The 10,790-nt window shown below is 35.5% G+C and overlaps 1 protein-coding gene across 1 annotated transcript; it reads right to left on the bottom strand.

The window, feature by feature from the left end:
• Positions 1–348: 348 nt before the first annotated feature.
• On the bottom strand, positions 349–10,555 carry LOC138323942 (mitotic checkpoint serine/threonine-protein kinase BUB1-like). Its single transcript, XM_069268893.1, has 8 exons — positions 10,177–10,555; positions 9,265–9,386; positions 8,221–8,307; positions 7,829–7,918; positions 7,469–7,623; positions 3,930–4,119; positions 1,894–2,000; positions 349–1,624 (listed from the first exon to the last, which is right to left on the bottom strand). The coding sequence occupies exons 1-8, from the start codon at positions 10,526–10,528 to the stop codon at positions 1,444–1,446; spliced, it is 1,284 nt and encodes a 427-aa protein (XP_069124994.1). The 5' UTR covers positions 10,529–10,555; the 3' UTR covers positions 349–1,443.
• Between the last annotated feature and the right edge of the window lie 235 nt (positions 10,556–10,790).

Raw genomic sequence — 10,790 nt, 5'->3', positions numbered from 1 at the left:
AAACCACAGACATTTCATGTTATAGAGTATACAGATATATCCCCTGGCCAAGTGGTCTGCTAAACCTGCCTATAATATTAGGCTTTTTTCAAACTTTTCTTTGCCTAGATGCACTGTGTATCTACTGGTAATACACAACGAGCGATACAGAACACTTCACAAAATGTTGTTTGTTTCTTTGATTGACTAACGCCCTATCAACAGCAAGGGTCTACCTCCCACGTATGCGGTGTGTAGCTTGTATGTAGTGCAAGGTGCCTGTCCTGGGAGACTGTCCAGTTATTTAGGTCAACTGTGACTTTGACTTCAATGACATCTATTGAGGCTAAAGAACAATCAACAATTCAGTTAGCAGTTTATATTTTATTACATTACGTTAAAAGTACCTATACAAACCAGTGACAGATAAAGGGAAGTGGAAGGCTAGTACATCGACCGAAGATTCAGAAAAAACAGAATGAAAGACAAAAGATTTAGAAAGGAAAAGTGTATTCTGTTTTAAGAGTATTCTCCCCTTATACTTTAATCATTTTTACTATAAACTGAAACGAGAAGATATCCTATACTGGATACCCAGAATGCTTATTCACCTGGTTTATTTTGTAATTGTCAATATATATGGATCGACTCAATTCCAAGAACATGTTGCATCTGCTTCCAACATTAACCAGTTCAATAATATTGTTTACATACAACATAATATTTTGTAATATAAACTTAACTTAAAATACAAGCTTTGGAGAGAGGTACATGTTAAAATACTTTAAATGAACAACATTTTCCATTCATTTCTACCATTCATCACACTCACAATTCACACACCATTCATTCAGTTTTCTCCTTCTGAATACTTGTAAATGTTTCTCTTATCTATTCAACCTTTATAGACTAATCTGTGAAATCCTTAATAATACAACGTAACATGATCATTACGTTAACAAAATAAATTACTCAGCTCTCTTAATTGTAAGCATGATGGATAAAAATAACATTTAAAATCAACGAGTTTGGTTCTGAAAACCAATATAATTAACTCATTCACCCCTGAAATTTCGTAATGGACTGGTCCAGTCTTTAATCAAGAATAGTCTAATATGGTTGAATGAAAGGTAGCCCAGACCTTACTTTGATAGATCTGACTCTAAAGATATTGTCAAATAATCTCATAGTCAACTGGTTTGCTTGATGTCTTTTTTTCAGCTCTATAGTTATGACATAACAGTTTAATCCTTTTTTTTTAACTCATCCACCCCTGAAGACAGATTTGGGCTCTTCTGAAACACAAAATAGACTAGTCCATTTTTCAATTTCAGGGGTGAACGAGTTAAACAGTTATTTTTTTACGTGCTTGGTTCGATATTTTCATAAATGCAGATGTTTCCTGAAGGTATCCGTTGTACAAAAGCAACCTTTTGGCTTGTTTTACTGAAGTTCTACTCCAGTTTATCCCTGGTTCAGCAGTAGCATTTGTAAATCACCTTGCTGTTTGTTGAAGCCCTTCAGAAGATTTTCTATGAAATAAGATTCAAACTGGCGTCGAATCTCACCCAGATCAGGTAACTCAAAGCAGCTTGGGACGTTTAGCATGGTGTGGAAAAACGACTTCCACAAAGTAGTCCAGCTCCTGTGAGAACAAAAAATATATTGAAAATTAATAAAAGGCCCAGGGGGCCTGTATCTCTCGCATGTTTTATTAAGTAATTATCACAAAAACTCTATTAATTGGAAATAGTGAATTTATTTTTAGAACTATACTTTTTAGAATACAAGGCTTTTCCAGAATTTCAATTGCCACAACTGGACACAAGCAGAACCTGACTGTCGTTTTGATAGGTATAACTGATAAAAAAAATGGTGGCCCTGAGATGATCTAAACACATCCTATGCACTGACCTATTGATGGTGCTGTTCATCCGCCATTCATCCTTCGTCTTGTACACCTTCATGTACTGCCCAAACAACAACACATGTAGAGTACCGGCCAGGCCAAACATGTCCGTCTGTAGAGGGATAGGATACAGAAACATGTTTAATTGTAACATTTATTTTTCTTATTCAAAGATCACAAAACCTGACATTAATGTATAAACTTAACAGTTGTATTCGGTCATTGCATATTACAGAGTTAGCTCCCTTGCGAGAAGGTATCAATTTTTATGTCATTAATTTGTGAACGCAATTCACATTGTTTTCTCCGAAAAGTATGACGTTACGCTCGCAAACACACGACGTTACAATCAATACCTATCTGTAAGGAATGAATGGAAGTTTATGAATGATATGGTTTAAGAGGTCACCACTAGATGTCATTGTAGAGCAAGTCCTACAAAGTCCTACACATAATGGTAAACCGGATAGCAATAATACAAACGCTAGTTGCGTTGTATTAAAAAGTATTTACGAATTAGAACAAACTTTGAAGTTGAACCTTCGTATTAGAATTTCTATTTTTTGTTTTTCATTTTGATATAGTTAGTGTATTATGTTACCAAACCTTATGCTTAAAATTCCAATTTGCTTCGCCAACGTTAAACAACAAAACCAAACTAGAAGTTAGTCAGTGTCAGTGATTTTATAAATGTCACTTTTCAATCTATGAAGAGTATTTTGTTCTATCAAACCTGTGAATTCAGAAGAAGATTTTTGAAATTTTAGCCATTTTGATCCATTTTGGCCCCACCCCTCTGATCCCTGGTGGTCAGCCAGGACCAATATGGATATGGTGTTAAAATGCTATTTCAGGCTAACAATTCTAACCCAGTTTGACTCATTTTCTATTAAAACTAAGCAAATAATGTTCATAAATGTGTTTTTCCTGAATAAACTATAGTAAATTTGACTCCCTTCCAAGGGGAAAATCTGAGATCCCAGGGCTATGAAATTCACACATTTTGTAAAGGGCCTTAAAACCTTTCAATCTATGAAGATTATTTGGTTCCATCGTATCTGTGAATTCAGAAGAAAGATTTTTGGTAAGTTAGCCAATTTGACCCCTTTTGGCCCCGGGGGTCGGCCAGGACCAATATGGATATGATGTTAAAATGCTATCTCAGGCTAAAAATTCTAACCCAGTTTGACTATAAAAAAAAGCAAATAACGTTCATAAATGTGTTTTTTTCTTCATATAAACTATAGTAAAGTTGACCTCCTCCCCAGGGGGAACATGAGACCCCAGGGTCAAATAATTCACAATTTTTGTAAAGAACCTTAAGAACTTTCCATCTATAAAGAGTATTTGATTCTACCAGTTCTAGAATATCAGAAGAAGATTTTTGAAGTTTTAGCCTATTTGACCCCTTTTGGCCCCGCCCCTAAGGCCCCTGGGGGTCAGTCATGGAAAATTTGTTAATATGGTTCAATGGCCATCTCATAGGGATAATTCTGACAACATTTGACTAATTTTCTATTCTTAATGACCAAATAATGCTCCAAAATGTGTTTTCACTATATGAACTATAGTAAACTTAACCCCCTCCCCAGGGGGAAACCCGAGACCCAAGGGTCATATAATTCACAATTTTTGTAGAGGGCCTTGAGAAGATTTTTGAAGTTTTAGTTAATTTTACCCCTTTTGGCCCCTCCCACAGCCCCCTGGGGGGTGGGGGTCATATGATTCTCAATTGTGATTGGCCTTATGCCTTAGAAGCTAGGTTTATGCAAAATATCACTGAAATTGCTACAGCGGTTTTTGAGAAGAAGTCGAAAATGTAAATTAAAGACGACGCACGACGACGGACAAAAGGCGATTAGAATAGGTCACTTGAGACTTCGTCTCAGGTGCACAAAAAGTCCACCTGCATTGTTATATTGAAACTCATTAAGGAGCCATTTTCCTTTACTGGTCTGATCAATGTTATACATTTAGGTTAAGTTTCTTGTGAGAGGATGCCTTTGTTCAACAAAACAATTCTACAATAATTCAATTTTACCTGATAAGTCCAAGGCATGTTAGTCTTCATCTCAATGCATTGGAATCCTGACGTCTTCACCGTGGCCATGAAAGTGGTACCAGGGGGGTATTTGGTCATATCAATACTTTGTCCAAAATCGATCAGATGAAACGGCCGAAACTGACCTCCAAATACTACATCTGGGTCAGAACTCATAGGGAGAGCTTGTCTGTAAATACAGAAGTGTCTTGATACTAAAACTCTATTTTTAAACTTCAATTTCAAATTCATTATGAACTCAGACTAGCAAGCTACATGCCTACTATCAGGCTATAGATCTCTTTGTTATTGTCAATTAAGTCTGAGTCATTGAATGAAAGTCAAGGTCATTCATTTGAACAAGCTTGGTAGTCCTTCATCCCAGCATGTTACACGCTAAGTATCTCTCTAGGCCTCTTGGTTATGAAGCAGAAGTATTAACAAGATATTTCAGCCTATTTGACCCCTGTGACTTGAATGAAGGTCAAGGTCTTCATTTGAAACAAACTTGGTAGCCCTTCATCCAGCATGTCACAGGCCCAATTTCAGGTCTCTAGGCCTCTTGGTTATTTAGAAGAAGTCTGTTAAAGATTTTCACCTATTTGGCCCCTGTGACCTTGAATGATGGTCAAGGTCATTCATTTGAACAAACTTGGTAGCCCTTCATCCCAGCATAGCTATAAGTCCAAATTTTCAGGACTCCTTAACAGTCTCCAAGTTTTGGAGAAGAAGTTGTTTAAATGGAAAAGTTACGGGCAGCCGACAGACCCGGACGACAGATGGACGACAGATGCTTGGCTATGAGCTCAGTTGTCTTGCTGGCCGGTGAGCTAAAAAATGATGAAATCCTTGACAACACCTTCCTATTCGGACTGTAAATACCCTTGTACTTTTTTGGTATATCTTTATATTCAGAATTGGCTCATAGAAAGTTATGCAATTGATCTAGTATATCACCTGATGTGAACCAAGGTAGTAAAGGTCAAAGTGGATCACCAAAATACATCTTGAATGAAAAAATAAAGTCATTTTGCTTTTCGCCTGTTTTAAACGGGCGCTTCCAACAACAAACGTAGGCACTCTTACAGATAATTCTGGTCATCCGGATTAGATAGCCCATTATTACGATCAACAAAGTTTTGCACTAGAGATCATTCATTGTGACCTTTGAAGAAAATAGCAGCTAAAATGACAATATTGGCAGCAAAATCATGTATTGATTAAGTAAGTAGTTACACATAACATAGTAAAACCTTGGATTGATAAAGATATGAGTTACCTACGGTAATTGAAAAATCAAAGTAGTATAAAGAATAAAATACATGTATATAATATTAATATTATTATATATGTACATCGGCAAGACACAAGGGAGGTAATTCATATTCGTGCACACTATTCAATTGTTTTTTGAGGAAACGTTTGCATTTACTCCCAATTTGTCATGAACTTGGAACATGAAGATGGTGTAACATCTTCGTCGCAAGACTTTGTTTCCATTCATATTACAGAGATGACATGTTTATTTTTACAAGTCGACATAAAATGTATGTAGTATGTACATGTATATATAAAAAGTGGTTGACTTTTTTGTATTAATTGAGATTTGCAGAACAATAAAATTTTGTTTGTCAGAACATTTTAATCCTTGGGAACGTTGAGACTATGTTACACCATTTGTTATGTAATATGTTTTTTTTGCATAGTATAAACTTCAACATAGATCATAAAATTAAGCATTGTCAACAGCATTGCTGGAATAGTATGTAGGCTTAACTCATACATACTACTAGGTGGATCCAGAATGACGAAGTAAACCATCACAGACGCTTTAGCTTAAGGATTAATTCAGTGATAATAAATTACCTCTAATTCCATCAAAAAGGACTTTCCGGGGCCGCAACGTGGACCGGCCGTAGGGTCAGGAAATCACCAAATTTCACATTAACATTAATCTGAAGGCGAATATTTTTCAGATTACATAGTGGTTTTGAGTAGTTATCTTTTAAATTGGTATATTTGTAAGCTTAAGCAGCATTAGATTAATATACCGTATGAAAATTTATTTGGAAAAGATAAAAATCATCAATGTGCTCTCCAGGATCATGATCATAACGTTTACGAGTAAACGTAAATGAAACGTAACGTCTAATTGTTAACACATTTGTAAGTAACGTCGCGAATTTTCGTTTGAGTAGGAGTAAAGTAAAAAGTTGCGATAATTTCGTTTCTTGAAGAAAACCAATTTTCAATTCAAAGCTGATTTGTAAAGAAATTTGTCTGTGGCATTAACTGCACTGTATTTTCATGAAGTTATAATCTTAACAGATATGATATATTCCAGCTCTGAATACATACAAAACGTTAATTTTTAACGAAAAAACACATCGCAATATGCTTTTTCATTTGAGAAAATTTTCTTTAAATAATAAAATAAAGTCATATGAATAAACATCTTTTTCTTGCTTGCAATCTAAGCTGTTTCAGTGATATATGTCATTTCAACACTGCAATATCTCATCATTTACTTTTCCGAGCGTTTTTTTCACGAATAAGGCTAACGGCATTTTCGGCAACTTTTTAACGGACGTTTTTTTGACGGAATCTTTTAAGGTAGACCGTCCGTCTACCTTAAAAGATTTTAGCCTTCTTTTATAGACCGTCCGTCTCTTAAAAGATTTTAGCCTTTTTTATCTCTGTAACCTTGAATGAAGGTCAGTGTCAATAATTTTAACAAATTTGGAAGCAACAGGCCTAATATCAGGTCTCTAGGACTCTTTGTTACTGAAAAGATTTTAGCCTATTTGACCCTTGTGACCTTGAATAAAGGTCAAGGTCATTCATTTATATGAAAGAGTCTGGACTATCGAGAGGCCAATGAATCATGTTACCATTACATCAACCAAAACAGAGTCATTATGTAGTGTAAACTTTTGGCCTGTAGAGTTTTTCTTAAAATCACACTATACATAACTAGCTGCAAAAAGTCAAGTTAGATTTGACCACATTATTATTTCTGAATTATTATTTCTGAACAACTTTGGTATAACATTTGTTGAAAGTCGATGCTTGTAAACATCCCTTCATTTGAAACTGGTTGCCATAGACGTTGTGATTGTTGCTGAATGGGAGTTAGAAAGTTCAGGACCCATTCTCAGAAGAGGTCGGAGAGACATATTTATGCAGTCACATGCTGTTCTCGGCAACGACGTAACAATGTCGGCTATCATTGAAAAATGGGTCCCACTAAGCCATTTTCAATATCTATTTGATGTTTTATCAAAAGTTTCCGAATCGTTATCGACTTTGATTAAGTCCTATTTTTACATGTTTTACAACAATTTTTTCTCTCAAAATTCTTCTTAATCAGGAAAATAAAAATTCAGACAGATACGGAAGTTGGGACTTTAAACCTTGAAAACTTGGATGTGTTTGGAACTATATGCTAATAGACATAAATGATGGAGGTACAGTTAACAGAACTTACAGTAGTAATTACAATTACTATCAATAAACCAACCATTTCCCTGTATACTTACAGGCCCCGTACCAGAAAGTTGTCTGGTTTGATATCACCGTGTATAATATCACATTTCTGTAGACTTTCCACCACCCGGATCAACTCGATAGCCCAGTACATAGCTATACTCTGATGAACCTGTATCTTCAACTTCCTCACCAAGTTCACAAGATCCTGACAAAAGTGTTAAACATATTGAAAATATCATGTATTTATAGGTATTATCATATCATAATCAGAGTGATTAAAATACAATCTGATTAAAAAGGTGGTAAAATTCCATGTAAAAGAAAACCTTTCAACATACAGCAGCTCGTCTTTTTCATCTGAGAATTATTTCCCCTCTGGTTTAAAAACAAAAAATATTGAATATATTTACCAGCATTGTGCCTTGTGCAAAGTATTCTGTGACCAAACAGCTAGCATTCTGGAAGAAATACCCTTTCTGAATCGACATCATTGCCTGTGACTGAAAAATGCAAAAACAACCAACACATAAATCTTATCTAGGATGGTTTTAAACAACTTAAATAAATATTTGTAATGGGTTCTATCATATTAAATATATAAACATAAACTTTTATTTACCAGTATTTTACATGGAAAAAGAAAAGAAGTTTATATAACTTATACAAACTTTGTACTTTAATACATGATGGGTCTTATATTGGGAGGAAACTGGAGTGCCCGTTGAAAACCTATGTGATCTATCGAGGGGGTGATTCCTGAGCTTTTCATTGAATTTATTAACAAAGGATTCTGATGACTCACCACATCGACAAGTGATGAGAGATTTCTCAGCCTTTCTGATATCACAGAACATATGTAGAACTCCCATGGGTTCCCTGGCTTTTCTATCTGTTGAGACAATTGTTTGACTTAAGGGTTAATACATAAAACGGCACAAAGGAAAACTTTGATAAGGAGTCTTAAAATTGTAAAGACAGTTAAAGATGTACCATCAATGACAAATGGTATTTTTTCTCCATCAAAAACAGGAACAGGTGATTTAGTAATTATTTCAGTTAAACATATTACTTTACAACATTACCACAATTGAAAAATCTGAGCCTCTAATTTTACTTTAAGATGAAAATATTAAAAATAATTAATTGCATCCTGAAAAAATTCCATGGCACTATGTCCTATATGGAATGAAGTACTGATTGCGCATTCACCAAATTGAAAAGCAATATAAATCATTTCATTTTAATTTTTTTTGTATTGTTTATTAGACATATATGTGTATAATTAAACACAAATTATTGTTCACTGCTTCAAATGATGAGTATCTTTTATGCTCTGTTGGCATTGGAGCATCTTTAATATACACAAAACAATGTCATGTACTTGACATGAAAAGTTTGTTATGACCTGGAGTACCTATAATTAGCTCTGAGGGAAAGGAAATCCATTATGTCAACATGACGTAACTAGTTGTTAGAAAGCAATGAAAGGAGGTTAATGGTTTCGAGGATGTCAAGACAAAATGATGGCCTTTTCGTAGAAAAGTGGAAAAAAAATTAGGGTCAGGGTAAAAAATTAGGGTCAGTCAGGTAACCCTGAACAGACATATTTTTTTTTGGCCTGATTTGATGAATACAGAAAATCTCAAATGCTACAATTCTGTTACATTTACCAATAGAGCTGAATTATTTCAAAATAACACAAACCACTAAAAATCGAAATGGCTGCCTGGCGATTTAAACAGATTAAAAGTTTCATCTGAACAAAACTTTCTAAAGTATAAGATACATTTTATTAACAGTGTAAGCCTTTGTGGCTACAAAAGAGGGAGGAAATTAAAGATCTCACCTTCATAGCAGATATATCTTCCTGCATATCCCCAGAGGATGAAAAATTCATTGTCGAGGCTTTGTAGACAGTGGCATAGCCTCCCTTCCCAATCAATTTCTCCACCGAATACAGATCGCCACCTGTCACCGTAAAAAAGGACATAAAAAAATCTTAATAGGGTATTCCTGTGGATATAATGAACAAATGAAGTTTGCAATATACAGTTATTGACTGGGGTTGAGGGCAAGAGATCATTTGTTGGACCGGAAGACGAACTGTCGGCCGAGGGCAACAGTTTGTATGAGGGTCCAACTAATCATTTGTTGCCCGAAAACCCATTCGATAATTGTTTTGTTATACCTCATTGTGACGTCACTCCGGTCCAACAGAATATTTTAACAGTCAATTTTAACAATTCTTTGGACCGCTTGATGGAACAGTTTAATTATTTGCATTGTTGTCAATAGAGTTTATATAGAAACGATTGTATAGGGGTATATTAAAACAATATACATTTGCTTCATGCCTTATCAGTCAACAGTCAAAACTCTTTCCCCTCAATGTTGGGACCAACCCAATAAACTGTTTCTCAAGGCCACAGGGAACTTATAGAGTTGATCCCAACACCCAGGGGAAAGTGTTTTGACTGAAATGGCATGAAACAACTGTTTTATTTACCGGAACCGCAATCTTAAACTTGTCACAGCTTCTGGTGAGAAAGACGAACAAAGAGTCCGACGCGCCAGTGTCTATGACGTCAACAGGACCAGTATGTTTGGCCGGTAAGGCCAGGTGTTAAGATTATAAAGGTTTTAAATATTGGAAATATGGAGGTAAAGAATGTACAATTAGGCTGGATTAGAGAGGGATCCAGATTTAGATAATGCTCGGTTTTGGCAGGTTTTACTGTATTACCAAGAATCTCCTTACCAAAGCTGACAATTGTTTGTGTGACAGGCTCCATTTCCTCATCATGGCAGTCAACATAGTTGGAAAAGGTACTCAGGGGCTGGGGCAAATTTGATAGAAATTCTTGAATGGTGTCACTGTCGAATGGATTCTGTGGGTCAATGCGTATAGACATGGACAGCAGTGCCTCGGTCTTCTCATCCAGTTCGTGAGGCATGTAACCAGACGTATCAATATGGGGGACAGATTCGTTGTGGTTGTCCATGTCAGTTGGGTAATGGCTGTTCGGTTTCTGGTCAGCGGAGGCATTTCGTGTCCTGTTTGACGGCATCACACAATCTCCAACTGACGATTCCTCGTTACTTCCTTCCATAATAGGACTGTAGAAGGCGTCAAAATAAAATCAATATACAACGCTATTATAATAATATCAAATCATTTTATAGGAAATACTTGTTGACCACTATAACGTTGTCAAATAATTCTTATAGGAAATACATTCCACCATTTTTTCTCAAATGAAATCATTTTATCATAACAGACCCCTATGCCATTATTTTTAATGCACACTACGCTTGCACTTTAAGGTTCATACCAATAATCCACAAAATCATAGAAAATATTATTTTACTTCA

The sequence above is a fragment of the Argopecten irradians genome, chromosome 5, assembly GCF_041381155.1.
Source record: "Argopecten irradians isolate NY chromosome 5, Ai_NY, whole genome shotgun sequence".
In the NCBI taxonomy this organism is placed as follows: domain Eukaryota; kingdom Metazoa; phylum Mollusca; class Bivalvia; order Pectinida; family Pectinidae; genus Argopecten; species Argopecten irradians.
The sequence above is the reverse complement of the archived record's forward strand: the minus strand, read 5'-3'. Positions and strand labels throughout refer to the sequence as shown.

Bases quoted from the DNA above. Each gene is read 5' to 3' on its own strand.
- LOC138323942 (XM_069268893.1), bottom strand. From the start codon at position 10,528: ATGGAAGGAAGTAACGAGGAATCGTCAGTTGGAGATTGTGTGATGCCG. The intron at 8,308-9,264 runs GTGAGATCTTTA...TTGTCTCAACAG, and splicing joins AAGATATATCTGCTATGAAG to ATAGAAAAGCCAGGGAACCC. The intron at 1,625-1,893 runs GTCAGTGCATAG...TTGTTCTCACAG, and splicing joins ATGAACAGCACCATCAATAG to GAGCTGGACTACTTTGTGGA.